Below are 14,547 nucleotides of genomic sequence, written 5' to 3'. Positions count from 1 at the left end.
TACGTCTCGTCCCGCAAAAACAAGCCCAAAAAATCACTACATTGATGGAAAAATACAAAAATTACGGCTCTTGGAAAGCGACGATGCAAAAACAAATAATTTTAGTTCAAAAGTGTTTTTATTGTGCAAAAGTCGTAAAACCTAAAAAACCTCTACATATGTGGTATCATTGTAATCGTACCGACCCATGGAATAAAGGTAACATGTTATTTACGCCGCACAGTGAATGGCGTCAATTTAAAACGCATAGAACAATGGTGGAATTTCAGTTTTTTTTTTTTATAATCCTCCCCCCTCCCCCAAAAAGAGTAAATAAAAAAAATTATATCTACCCTAAAATGATGCTATTAAAAAGTACAACTAATCCCGCAAAAAACAAGTCCTCATACAGCTATGTCGACGAAAAAATAAAAAAGTATAGCTCTTTGAATGTGACTATAGAAAAACTAATAAAATACCTTGGTCATTAGGGCTTAAAATAGGTTGGTCACTAAGGGGCTAAAGGGAATGTGTCGCTAGAAATTTATTTTAATTTTTTTCAATTAAACCGTATATAAGTGATTTACACATAGTTTTAATTTTTTCACAAGTCAGGAAATATTATAAATTAGATTTTAATTTATAACATTTCGATGTGCTGGTCACTAGAGGGAGCAATTTCCAAAATTGCAGCATTGGCAATTTGGTAAAGCAACCTCATTACTTTATGCTGCAAATTTGGGGTAGACACACTCGCTCTAGTGTCCTCACACAATCCCCCCTCCCTTATTCTGGCTAGTGCCAGGAGAAGGAGGGGGTTGAATGTTCAAACCTCCTACACTGTGTGCCGCCGTTTTCTGAGCGAATCCACAGTTTAGGAGGATTAGATACAGTGGTAATCAGACCGTATAACACTAACATACACACACGCATCACATACACAAACATAACTTACCTGCTCCTGCTGCTGCTCCGCTCCTATACCTTGCGTCTTCGCTGCCTTGAACATATGGCCGGAAGACGCGACCGGTAGTCGTCATCTTACTGTCCGGCCGCGGCTTCCAGGCCACATGAAAATGGTGCTGGATTTCGCTCTGCCAAAGACCTTCCTTTTGGTCTGTGTGGGAGTGGCGCATGCGCCGTTCCCACACAGACGGCGTACGCTATAGTGAATGTAACGGCTCCTGTTCGCATTCCCTATGGGGATGTATGTGCCGTATTCCATCTCTGTGTCGTTAATCGACACATACAGAGATGAAAAAAAAAATGGCAGCCCCCATAGAGAAGTAAAAGTAAGAAAAAAGTAAAAAGTACAACACAAGAACACAAATAAATAAAATTAATTTTAACCCCTTAATGACCAGCCTATTTTAAACCTTAATGACCAAGCCATTTTTTACGTTTTTCCATCGTCGCATTCCAAGAGCTATAACTTTTTTTTTGCTTCGACATCGCTGTATAAGGTCTTGTTTTTTGTGGGACAAGTTGTATTTTTTAATAGCACTATTTTGAGGTACATATTTATTGATTAACTTTTATTAACTTTTTTTTGGGGGGGGGGGGGGAATAGAAAAAAACTTTTGCCACACTTTTTTGCATCCTAAATCTACGCCGTTTACTGTGTGGTATAAATAACACTAACTTTATTCGGCGGGTTGTTACGATTGCAACGATACCAAATTTGTATCGTTTTTGTGTTTTACTACTTTTACATAGTAAAAACGCTTTTTTTTTCAGAATTATTTGTTTTTGTGTCTCCATATTTGAAAAGCCATAACTATTTTATTGTTCTGCCGATGCAGTTGTATGAGGGTGTTTTTTTTTACGGGAAGACTTGTCGTTTTTATTGGTACCATTTTGGAGTAGGTGAGACTTCTTGATCACTTTTTATCACATTTTTTTAAGTCAGGATTCACAGAAAACAGCAATTTTTCCATAGTTTTTTATTTAATTTTTTACGCCGTTCACCGTGCTGGTTAAATAATGTAATAGATTTATAGCCGGGGTCGTTACGGACGCGGCGAGACCAAATATGTGTAACTTTTTTAACTTTATTTTGTTTTTTTAATAGTAAAGCATTTTGTAAGGGAAAAAAGTGGGTTTTTCATTTTTTTTCCCCATTTTTATTTTTTTATTTTTATTAACTTTATTAAACTTTTTTTTAACTTTTTTTTACTAGTCCCAATAGGAGACTTTAATATGCGATCATCCGATCGCTATTATAATACACTGCAATACTTTTGTATTGCAGTGTATTACTGCCTGTTCGTTTAAAACGGACAGGCATCTGCTAGGACATGCCTCTGGCATGACCTAGCAGGCATTCACTACAGGCAGACCTGGGGGCCTTTATTAGGCCCCCGGCTGCCGTCGGAGACACAGACACTTGGCGATCTTATCGCCGGGTGTCGGTGGGATGAGAGGGAGCTCCCTCCCTCTCTCCAAAACCACTCCGATGCGGTGCACGCGATTTAGCACCGCATCTGAAGGGTTAAACGGGTGAGATCGATACGGATATCGATCTCACCCGGTCGAGCAGGGACGCCCCCAGCCCTCAGCTGCCTCTGCCAGCTGAGAGCAGGGAGATTTGACAGCTCCCTGCTCTGTTTTACTTATCCTGATGCAGTGCTGTAAAAAAGGCTTATGCATCAGAATAAAGCCCGTTCGTGACCGACGTGAAAAGGTGTATTGGCGTTCACGAACGGGTTAATATCATACCAAAAGCAATATTATATATAAAAAAAAAAATAATCCGTGACCCCTTCCCTTTAAGGGGTCGGCGTGAAGTGGCAAGTGGGCTTATACAGTTGGATGAAAGTGTAAGCTAAACCTCATGTTCACACCTTTATTAAATGTTGCGGAGCCGCAATAGATCAAGTATAGCAAGTGGATGTGCGGTCCAGATTTTTTTCTCTCCCCTTACTGGTTGTGTCTGCTTTTATAAGAAAATTAACCTATAACTGTACAGGTTCTGTCCACTCCATTATGCAGTGTCAAGGTGCTAAGTCTCTCAGTAAGCCTGCTTGTTCGGTGTGTTGTGCAGTACAGCATTAATACTGGTATACACTGAATGGCCACTTTATTAGACACCCATCCAGTCGCATGTTCAACCTCCTTTGGCCTTCTGAACTGCAGCAATTCCTCATGGCAAAGATTCCAGTAGGTGTGGAAATTGTTCTGCAGGAATATTTGTCCATGCAAACAGGTTAGCTTCTCGCAGTTGCCGCTAAAGTGTCCATCTGCCATAGGGTAAGCAGCTGCCATGAAGGGATGAAGTTGGTCAGCCACAATGCTTAACCCCTTCCCGCTCCTTGACGTACTATTACGTCATGGCAGCTGTATCGTTCGCGCTCCATGCCGTAATAGTACGTCTCGGGAGTAACGGCCGTTTCGGCCGTCCTCCCGACACATACAGGAGCTGTGACGCTGCTGTCTTGTTCAGCAGCTGTCACAGCTCCTACAGCGGGGACCGATCGCTGTGTCCCCGCTGATTAACCCCTTAAAAGCCGCGTTCTATAGAGATCGCGGCTTTTTAGGGGTTAAGCTGCCATCGCCGGCCTGCTACGCGATAGCGGCCGGCGATGGTGACTATGGCAACCGGACACCAAACAATGGCGTCCGGCTATGCCATAGACGGAAGCCTAGTGGGTCCTGACAACGTCAGGACCCACTATGCTTGCTGTCAGTGAGTAGCTGACAGTTCTAATACACTGCACTACGCATGTAGTGCAGTGTATTAGAATAGCGATCAGGGCCTCCTGCCCTCATGTCCCCTAGTGGGACAAAGTAATAAAGTAAAAAAAAAGTTAAAAAAAGATGTGTCAAAATAAGAAAATAAAAGTTTTAAAAGTAATAAAAGTAAAAGTCCCACTTTTTCCCTTATCAGGCCTTTATTATTAATAAAAATATATAAACAAACAAATAAACTATACATAATTGGTATCGCCGCGTCCGTAACGGCCTGAACTACAAAATTATTTTATTTATCCCGCACGGTGAACGCCGTAAAAAAAAATATTAATAAACCGTACCACAATCACAATTGTTTGGTCACTTCACCTCCCAAAAAATGGAATAAAAAGAGATCAAAAAGTCGCATGTACCTAAAAATGGTACTGATGGAAAATACAGTTCGTTACGCAAAAAATAAGTCCTCGCACGGCTTTATTGATTGAAAAATAAAACAGTTATGGCTCTTAGAATAAGGTAACACAAAAAGTGAATGATTGTTTACAAAACGTATTTTATTGTGCAAACGCCATAAGACATAAAAAAAACCTATAAACATCTGGTATCGCCGTAATCGTATCGCCCCGCAGAATAAAGTGAATATGTCATTTATAGCGCACGGTGAACGCTGTAAAAAAAAAAGTATACAAAAACAATAGTAGAATTGCTGTTTATTAGTCACCACGCCACCTAAAAATGGAATAAAAACTGATCAAAAAGCCGCATGCACCCCAAGAAAACTACAATGGATTCCTCAAGGGGTCTAGTTTCCAAATTGGGGTCACTTTTGGGGGGTTTCCAATGTTTTGGCACCACAAGACCTCTTCAAACCGGACATGGTGCCTAATAAAAAAGAGGGCTCAAAATCCGCTAGGTGCTCCTTTGCTTCGGAGGCCGGTGCTTCAGTCCATTACCGCCCGAGGGCAACATGTGGGATATTTCTCTAAACTGCAGAATCTGGGCAATAAGTATTGAGTTGCGTTTCTCTGATAAATCCTTTTGTGTTATAAAAAAAATGGTATAAAAAGAGTAAATTTCACCTCTACTTTGCTCTAAATTTCTGTGAAACACCTAAAGGGTTCATAAACTTTCTAAATGCTGTTGTGAATACTTTGAGGGGTCTAGAATGGGGTGTTTGATAGGGGTTTCTAATATATGGGCCCCTCAAAGCAACTTCAGAAATGAACTGGAACCTAAAAAAATAAATAAATGAGGCAATACTTCGCTTCTTACATTATACTGATAATGAGCCGTGCCCACTCCGAGATGACCCCAGTTTTGACCGTTTGTATAAACGGAGACCCCTATTAGACCGTTCCAGTGCCCGGTTTTCCCAAGCATACACCCCCGAGAAGTGTTTTTCTATTGATGAGTCCCTGGTACATTTTAAAGGGAGGGTTCAATTCCGCCAGTACCTGCCAGGTAAGAGGGCAAGGTATGGCGTGAAGATGTATAAGCTGTGCGAGAGTGCATCAGGGTATACCTACAGGTTTAGGATATATGAAGGAAAGGCCACCCCCAAACCAGACTGCATCCTGGACTACAATAGGTACATGGGAGGGATGGACTTGTCAAATCAAGTCCTGAAGCCCTACAGCGCCATGCGGTGTAGTATAAGAAGCTGGCCGGGCACATCATACAGATGGCTTTGTACAATGCGTATGTGTTACGTCGATGTGCAGGCCAGAGGGGAACTTTCCTGGAATTTCAAGATCTAATCTTTAGGGACCAGGAAGGGGGGGCGCATCGTACCAGGGCAACACTTTCCAGGAGAAGGTCCCCAAACCGGTGGAAAGGGAAAGAGTCAAAAGAGGTGCAGAGTCTGCTATAAGAGGGGGATAAGGAAGAACACAATATACCAATGTGACACGTGTCCCGAAAAACCAGGGCTCTGTATAAAAGATTGTTTTAAAATGTATCATACATCCCTTGATTTTCAATTTACCCTGATGCACTCCGCACAGCTTACCCCCCTCATCTTTCCCTTCTGAGCCCTGCCGTATGCCCAGGCAGCTGATAACAGCCACATGTAGGGTATTGTCGTACCCAGGAGAACCCACATTACAATTTAAGGGGTGTATATCTCCGGTGGCGCATGCTGGGCACACTATATTGGACACTGAAATGGCATATACATATATAAAATTGCAAATCTCACACTGCACCATCTGCTGCGCATTATCTTTTACACAGTACCTGTGGGGTCAAAATGCTCACTACACCTCTAGATGAATGTCTTAAGGGGTGTAGTTTTTAAAATGGGGTCACTTCTCGGGGGTTTCAACTGTACTGGTACCTCAGGGGCTTCTGCACACATGACTTAGCACCAGAAAAGCTCCAGTAGGCCAAATGGTGGTCCTTTCCTTCTGAGCCCTCCCATGGGCCCAAAGGGCAGTTTATCACCACAAATGGGGTATTGCCGCACTAAGGACAAATTGGGCAACAAAATGGGGTATGTTGTTCCTTGTGAAAATAAGAAATTTTGATCAAAAATGACATCTTATTGGAAAAAATATCATTTTTTTCATTTCACAGCCCAATTCAAATAGGTGCTGTGAAAAAACTGTGCGGTCAAAATGATAACAAAAACCATAAATGAATTCCTTGAGGGGTGTAGTTTCCAAAATGGGGTCACTTCTGGTGGGTTTCCATTGCTTTGATACCTCTGGGGCTCTGCAAATGCAACATGGCACCCGAAAACCAATCCAGCAAAATCTGGACTCCAACAAACACATAGCGCTCCTTTCCGTCTGAGCCCTCCCATGGGCCCAAACGGCAGTTTATCACCACAAATGGGGTATTGCCGCACTAAGGACAAATTGGGCAACAAAATGGGGTATGTTGTTCCCTGTGAAAATAAGAAATTTTGATCAAAAATGACATCTTATTGGAAAAAATATCATTTTTTTCATTTCACAGCCCAATTCAAATAGGTGCTGTGAAAAAACTGTGCGGTCAAAATGATAACAAAAACCATAAATGAATTCCTTGAGGGGTGTAATTTCCAAAATGGGGTCACTTCTGGTGGGTTTCCATTGTTTTGATACCTCAACGCCTCTTCAAACCTGGCATGCTGCCTAAAATATATTCTAATAAAAAAGAGGCCTCAAAATGCACTAGGTGCTTCTTTGCTTCTAGGGCTTGTGTTTTAGTCCACGAGCGCACTAGAGCCACATGTGGGACATTTCTAAAAACTGCAGAATCTGGACAATACATATTTAGTAGTGTTTCTCTGGTAAAACCTTCTCTGTTACTAAAAAAAAATTTAATAAAATTGAAATTCAGCAGAAAAAATGAAATTTGCAAATTTAATTTCCACTTTGCTTTAATTCCTGTGAAATGCCTGAAGGGTTAAAAAACTTTCTATATGCTGTTTTGAATACTTTGAGGGGTCTAGTTTTTAAAATGGGGTGTTTTATGGGGGTTTCTAATACATAGGCCCCTCAAATCCACTTCAGAACTGAACTGGCACCTTCAAAAAAAGGCTTTTGAAATTTTCTTAAGAATATGAGAAATTTCTGTTTATGTTCTAAGCCTTGTAACGTCCAAGAAAAATAAAAGAATGTTCAAAAAACGATGCCAATCTAAAGTAGACATATGGGAAATGTGAACTAGTAACTATTTTGGGTGGTATAACCGTCTGTTTTTCAAGCAGATGCATTTAAATTCTGAAAAATGCTATTTTTTGTAAATTTTCTCTAAATTTTGCAATTTTTCACAAATAAAGACTGAATATATCGACCAAATTTTACCACGAACATGAAGCCCAAAGTGTCACGAGAAAACAATCTCAGAATCGCTTGGATAGGTTTAAGCATTCCGACGTTATTACCACATAAAGTGAAATATGTCAGATTTGAAAAATGGGCTCTGAGCCTTAAGGCCCAAACTAGGCTGCGTCCTTAAGGGGTTAAGATAAGTCCTACTGTGCAAGTGTCCATCCACAGGTATCGAAGGACCCAGGGTGTGCCAAGAAAACATCCCCCACACCATTACTTCACCTCCACCAGCCTGAACTGTTGACATCAGCATGGTGAGAAATCTGATTCATCTGACCAGGCAATGTTTTTCCACTGAACTCTTGCCCACTGGAGTCTTGCCTTTCAGTTTCCCTTAGACAGCAATTGGCACTCGAACTGGTCGTCTGCTGTTATAGCCCATCTCTGCTAAGAAATGACGAGTTGTGCTTTGACATGTCACTTGGAACACCAGCTTTGTATTGCGCTGCAATTTGCTTGACTATGCACTGCCTGTTTGTTAGGATGATTCTTGACGTCTTCCTCTGAACCCTTTCATCGACTTCCACAGGGTCCCCTTTTGCTGGGTGTTTTTCCCCGGTCACACCTTTCTTAGTATACTCTCAACACCGTTGCATGAGAAAATCCCACAAGTTTGTCAGTTTCCTAAATACTGGCTTTTGCTAGTCTAGCACCAATGACCATGCCTTGTTCGAAAGTCGCTCAGATCACTAGTTTCCCCCCCCCATTCTAATGTGGATTTACACTGAAACTGATCCCTGGAAAACTTGTTCACTTGATTTTATACTGTACGCTGGGGTCACGTGTTTAATTTCCATACAGGGAACCTTAATCGTGAAACAGCAGCTGTCTCTAATAAAGTGGCAATTCAGTGTGGACTAGATGGAGACAAGTAGTATATATGACCCTGCATAATCCATGTGCAGCCCCCCACCACCTTATTTATTTTTTTATAGTTCTTATTAGGGAGCATTCTTTTATGGATATTTCCTTTCACTTCAGGCTGTAAGCTTTCCAATCCTTATGTATAAATTATTTGTGATTGAAATACTTCTATTGTCTGACAGGACATGATGAACCAGGCTCGAAAAGATAGCTCCGGAGTAAAGCTGGAAGTCAATGAGAGGTCCGTGCAACTACAGAGTCTTTCTACAAATAATAGATCATCACAGTGTTGCTGGATTACAGTATTTTATGTTTCAATAGTTTTTATTAAGATAATACATGATACACATATTGACATAACATTCAAAACATTTGAAAAATGTCAACATAGCCAATAAAGTCAACATAGCCCCACAGCATGAAGCAGGGTAAGGTACATCAACATAACTGGGTTGTATCCACTTGGGAGATGGATTACAACATTTTATCATAATACTCCTCATACATTGCTAATACTGTCCGTTACAAGTAACATTGCTGATTTATATGGCTCTACTTGAAGCTGTTCCCTGCCTGTTATAACTAGACTGTGTATAAGGCCTCGTGCACACTTCCGTTGTATGGCCGTTAATGTTGGTCCCGTCACACACGGGCTGCACACGGATGGCTTCCGTGCAGCCCGTTGTTTCACGGACCAAATTCAATGCAAAGGCCGAGACAGTTCCGTCAAAAACGGGCAGAAGTAGGACTTGCACTACTTTTGATGGAACGGCCGCACGGTTCCGTTAAAACAACGGAAGTGTGCGTGGCCCGATTGAAATGAATGGGTTCAGGGTGCTATCCGTGACAAAAATGGATAGCACCCTGAAGGAAAAAACTGAAGTGGGCATGAGGCCTAAGCCTGTAGTATGCATTTTTAGTGTAGGTCTGTAGATTTAGGTCAGTAACATGGCTGTATGATTTATCTAAGGAAGTAATCCAGCTATCTGTTCATTCTTGACCAAGATAAGATAAATGCCAGATACCTAATATCTGCATAGACTTTCCAAGGTGTAGAGAATCCCTGGTGTGATCATCATGACATCTTAGCATTCGTACAGCAATGGCTACGTAAAGCAATAGGTTTTCATATGTAATCACTTTCATCGGAAATCCCCCACCAACAAAATCCTTGCTTAGGGAGTGGACGAAGCCATGCTGATCATGACTTTTTCCCCCTGTGAATACAGATTCACTGGTATACTGCCTGGGTACAGCCTAGAATTGACACATTTTTTTTCCAACTTGCATGTGGTTTCAGCCCCTATCAGTGCACAATATGCACACCATGGCCCTATAATATTAATGGTAAATAAAGTGGCCATGTGTGGTATTGGATCATGTCCTTATTAGCCAGGTTATGATTGGAGTATAATTGTTCAAATAGATTTAATGTCTGTCACACACAGCCATTTCTATATATTTTACTCCGCTGCAGTCCAGCCTCATGTCTGCTTCTGATCAGACACCTGATCTCTTTTTGTGCTATGCTACCAATCCCATGATGCCTCAATACAGCATCACATAAGCATCTACAGGCAGTACCATCTCTGTCTGCTAGAGGACGCCGTTTCTTTCTTTTAGTATTTTCCTATATAAGCGAAGATATTATAAGTGTAACTGTGATAGGAGTATATGTCCCCTTGTGGGAGAACTTGTCTGGAACAGTCCATGTAGTTTCATCATACAAGAAGTTCTGGTTCCTGTATGAGTGACGCATAGATCCCCACAGGCTCAAGTAAAATAAAAAGCGTGTCACCAAAGTTGGAAACTTAGTGATAGAAGCAGCAAAATAAGAACAGGCAAGAGACACACAGAATTCTTAAAGGGTAACTAAATTTTCAAAAAACATCTGACTTGTCATCGTGACATGTCAGACGTTTTGCATGGGGGGGGGGGGGGGAGGTCTGAGCACTGAGACCCCCAGCAATCGGGTGAGCACTGAACCACTTCGTTTCTGATGGACTTTTCTCAGAAGGCCGAGCAATTGGTGTAAGGGCCCATAGACTTTCTATTAAGCCCTTACACCAATTTTATTTTGTAAGCTGCTGTTTGGAAAATCACTAATGATGTGATACTATACGTTTGTAGATAAAGTTGAATCTAATATATATTTGATTTTGTTTTTGGATAGGATTCTGAATTCATGCACAGACCTTATGAAGGTAACCAAAGAAAGAGCTATGATCTTGACATGATGTTTTATTGTTATTATTATTACTACTTTTACTTCTCTAGTGTGTCATTAGTTATATTTGGCTATGTTCACATCTGCGTCAGAGGCTCCGTTAGGGGCCACCGGTTCAGATCCAGCAGGGTTTATCGGAGACAATAGTGCAGCATGCTGTGCTATTGTGTCTGGTAAAATCACGGACACCCCGACGGAAGGCAGACAGTATCTATCAAAGTCATTGGGTACCGTTGGTCCCGTTCTTCCCTTGTTTTGCTCCTCTATCGAAGGAGAACAACTAAACAGCACAACGGAGGTGTGAACAGAGCCTTAGTCTGGTTATTATGACTCATTTATGTAAATGATTCTTTTGTATTGTTCCTACCTACTTGTTTCCTTGTAAAAAGTAACTTTTTGTACTGGAGTCCATTTTTTGTTTTAGTCCATTTTGAAAAAAACTTCAAAAAACAGTAACAAGTTTGGCATATGTCTATTAACCCCTTCCCGAAATATGACATAGTTACGTCATAGCCGGGTAGGGGGAAGTATGGAGCAGGCTCACAAAGTGAACCTGCTCCATACGATGCCGGTGTCGACACTTCAGAGTAACCAGCGACCTCAGCATTTAAATCGTTAGAGGGGGGCCGCCCCCCTATTTCTAACAGTTCATCGTGCCCCCCGCAACGCAATCGCGGGGGGGCGATGGCTGCTATGGCTGCCTGGGGGCCTAATGTAGGCCCCATTAATCCCTGCCTCCGGCAGAGCTTAATAGATGCCTGTCAGAATCACGATATACTGCAATACATTAGTATTGCAGTATATCGTACAAGCGATCTAACGATCGCTGGTTGAAGTCCCCTAGGGGGACTAATAAACTTTATTTAACTCATTTTTACTTTTTTTTTTTTTGTAAAAAAAAACAAAAAACCATTTTCCCCCTAGAATATAGTAAAAATAAATAAACATAATTGGTATCGGCGCGTCCGTAAAAGTCTGAACTATTACAATATATCATTATTTAACCCGCACGGTGAACGCCGTAAAAAAAATAAAAAATTGTAAAAGCTAGAATCTCTATTTGTTGGTCACCTCATCTCCCACAAAAAATGAAATAAAAAGTGATCAAACCATCGCATGTACACCAAAATAGTATCAAAAACTACAGCTTATGCCGCAAAAAATAAGCCCTCTTAGCACTTAATCGACGGAAAAATAAAAAACTTATGGCTCTAGGAATTTGGCGACCCAAAATAAATTTTCTTTTTTACACTTAGGTTTTTACTTGTAAAAGTAGTAAAATATAGAAAAAATTATATATATTTGGTATCGCCGTAATCGTATTGACCCACAGAATAAAGTTAACATGTTGTTTTAATTGCACAGTGAATTCAGTAAAAATGGCGCGCAAAAAACCATGGAGGAATCGCAGTTTTTTTTTTAGTTTTCTGCCCCACAAATAAATTTTTTTCCTATTTCCTAGTACATTATATGGCAAAATAAATGTTGCTACGAAAAACTACAACTCCTCCCGCAAAAATTAAGCCCTCATAGGACTATATCGACGGAAAAATAAAGACGTTCTGGCTTTTGGAAGGTGGGGAGGAAAAAATGAAAATGAAAATATGAGAGTATGACGGGAAGGTGGTTAATATTAAAAACCGACCCCCACCTATGTTTTTAGTTTTTTTAATTTAACGTGGGGTATAAAGAACGTGTTGACTTCATTTTATGTGTCATTACGATTGCAATGTTATCAAATATATATTATATGTATATATTTTTTTAGGAAACAGTTTTACAATAAAACCTATTTTTTTATGAAAGAAAATGAAGACCTTTTTTTAATAAACTTTATTTAAAGGGTTATTCCCATCTTAGACATTTATGGCAGATCCTGTGAATAACGCCATAAACGTCTGAGATTAAGGTTCCAGCTCTTGGACCTGCCCCCATATATCGAGAATGAGTTTCTCCTGACCCGATTTGCCTGATGCGGCGGCCGCTTGAATCCAGGCAGTGACTAGTAGAGTGTGTTGTGAGCTGGCGCCTCTCCTCATTCTATTCAATGGGAGTTACAGAAACAGTCAGCTGTTTTCGTAACAACAATCCAACAGAATGGAGAGCAATGCGTGCACACGTGACTCTCTCTCCACTAGTCTCCGTATGGACTCTGCAGCCACCGCATCGGGTGAGACGGGGGTCGAGAGACCCCCATTCTCGATATGGGTGCAGGCCCCAGAGCTGGATCCCGCATCTCCAGACATTTATGGCATATGGCTATGCCATAAATGTCTAAGATAGGAAAGCCCCTTTTAAATAGTTTTTTCATAAAAAATTGATTTTATAGTAAAATTTTTTACAAAAAACCACTATACACATTTGACATCATTGCAATCAGAACGACCTATAGAATGACGTCAACACGTTATTTATACCACACGGTAGATTGTAGAAATAAATTTAAAAAAATCATAACTGGAATTGCTGTCCCCAACCCCCCCCCCCCATTTTTCACCAAAAAAAGTTTAACAAACGTTAAACATTAAATTATATGTACCCTAAATGGCGTCATTGAAAAATACAAAACGTCCCACAAATAGAAAAGAAAAACTAACATATACAGCTGCATTAATGAAAGAATAAAAGAAATGTATGGCTCTTGCAATACGGCGACACAATAACTGAAAAAGGTTCCTAGAAAAGTCCTAGAAAAATTCTATGGAGGCACATTAACATATGTGAAATATATTAACGTATGTACATACTTTCCCCTGTTTTGCTTTTTTTACTTCAATGGAAAGAAAACCAATGTTTTGATGCCCTAAAAATGCCCAGACATCATTTTTATTTTTTTTCTAGAAAAAGCCATGTGTGAACGCATTCCAGGCATATTTCAGTAATATGCAGATCTGTTTTGAATTGGATCTATAATGTTATTTCTTTTGTTACAGGCCATTAGACTCCTGGTTATAACCTCCACAGATTTACAGAAGGAAATTGTGGAGGGTGGAAGAGTAAGTTTCTGGTTTACATGTTACCTTGATGGAGTTTATGTTTTGGTATATTGCTTATTTTCGTGTTTGTTTTTTTTTTGCACATGTTAACACCAAAAAAAGCCAAGAGAGAAAAAGCACCAGGCCTTTCACACGCAGCATTTTAATATTTTTGCTGTTTTTGTTTTTTGTATGTTTTTTTTTTTTTTGCGGGGGTGGGGAAATTCTGTGGCCGGATGATAGTTTAAAGTCTATTGTTAAATGTGAAAGGGCATGACCACACGTGGCGGATTTCCTCCGCAACTGTCCGCATCAATGCCGCACAGAATCTGCGTTGCAGATTCTGCTGCGGATCTGCACAAAATGTGCAGTAAATTGATGCGGACTAGCTGCTGCGGACTGCGGTAAAAGTACTTCCCTTCTCCCTATCAGTGCAGGATAGAGAGAAGGGACAGCACTTTCCCTTGTGAAAGTCAAAGAAATTCATACTTACCGGCCGTTGTCTTGGTGACGCGTCCCTCCTTCGGCATCCTGCCCGATCTCCCTGGATGACGCGGCAGTCCATGTGACCGCTGCAGCCTGTTATTAGCCTGTGATTGGCTGCAGCCGTCACTTACACTGAAACGTCATCCTGGGAGGCCGGACTGGAGACAGAAGCAGGGAGTTCTCGGTAAGTATGAACTTCATTTTTTTTTACAGATAGATGTATATTGGGATCGGTAGTCACTGTCCCGGGTGCAGAAACAGTTACTGCCGATCGCTTAACTCTTTCAGCACCCTGGACAGTGACTATTTACTGACGTCTCCTAGCAACGCTCCCGTCATTACGGGAGCCCCATTGACTTCCTCAGTCTGGCTGTAGACCTAGAAATACATAGGTCCAGCCAGAATGAAGAAATGTCAAGTTAAAAAAGCAAGACTGATCCGCAGCACACATAACATGTGCATGACAGCTGCGGACTTCATTGCGGAAATTAGAATCTCCATTGAAGTC

The 14,547-nt window shown here is 40.9% G+C and overlaps 1 protein-coding gene across 1 annotated transcript in view; it reads left to right on the top strand.

The window, feature by feature from the left end:
- The window catches only part of HIP1R (huntingtin interacting protein 1 related), a 158,020-nt gene that overhangs the window by 128,932 nt on the left and 14,541 nt on the right, over window positions 1-14,547 (top strand). Inside the window, exons 24-26 of the mRNA XM_075834101.1 lie at window positions 8,534-8,592; window positions 10,525-10,555; window positions 13,512-13,574. Coding sequence (XP_075690216.1) covers window positions 8,534-8,592; window positions 10,525-10,555; window positions 13,512-13,574 — 153 coding nt within the window. The remainder of the gene's footprint in view (window positions 1-8,533; window positions 8,593-10,524; window positions 10,556-13,511; window positions 13,575-14,547) is intronic.

This window comes from Rhinoderma darwinii, chromosome 1, assembly GCF_050947455.1.
Source record: "Rhinoderma darwinii isolate aRhiDar2 chromosome 1, aRhiDar2.hap1, whole genome shotgun sequence".
Lineage (NCBI taxonomy): Eukaryota > Metazoa > Chordata > Amphibia > Anura > Rhinodermatidae > Rhinoderma > Rhinoderma darwinii.
The sequence above is the reverse complement of the archived record's forward strand: the minus strand, read 5'-3'. Positions and strand labels throughout refer to the sequence as shown.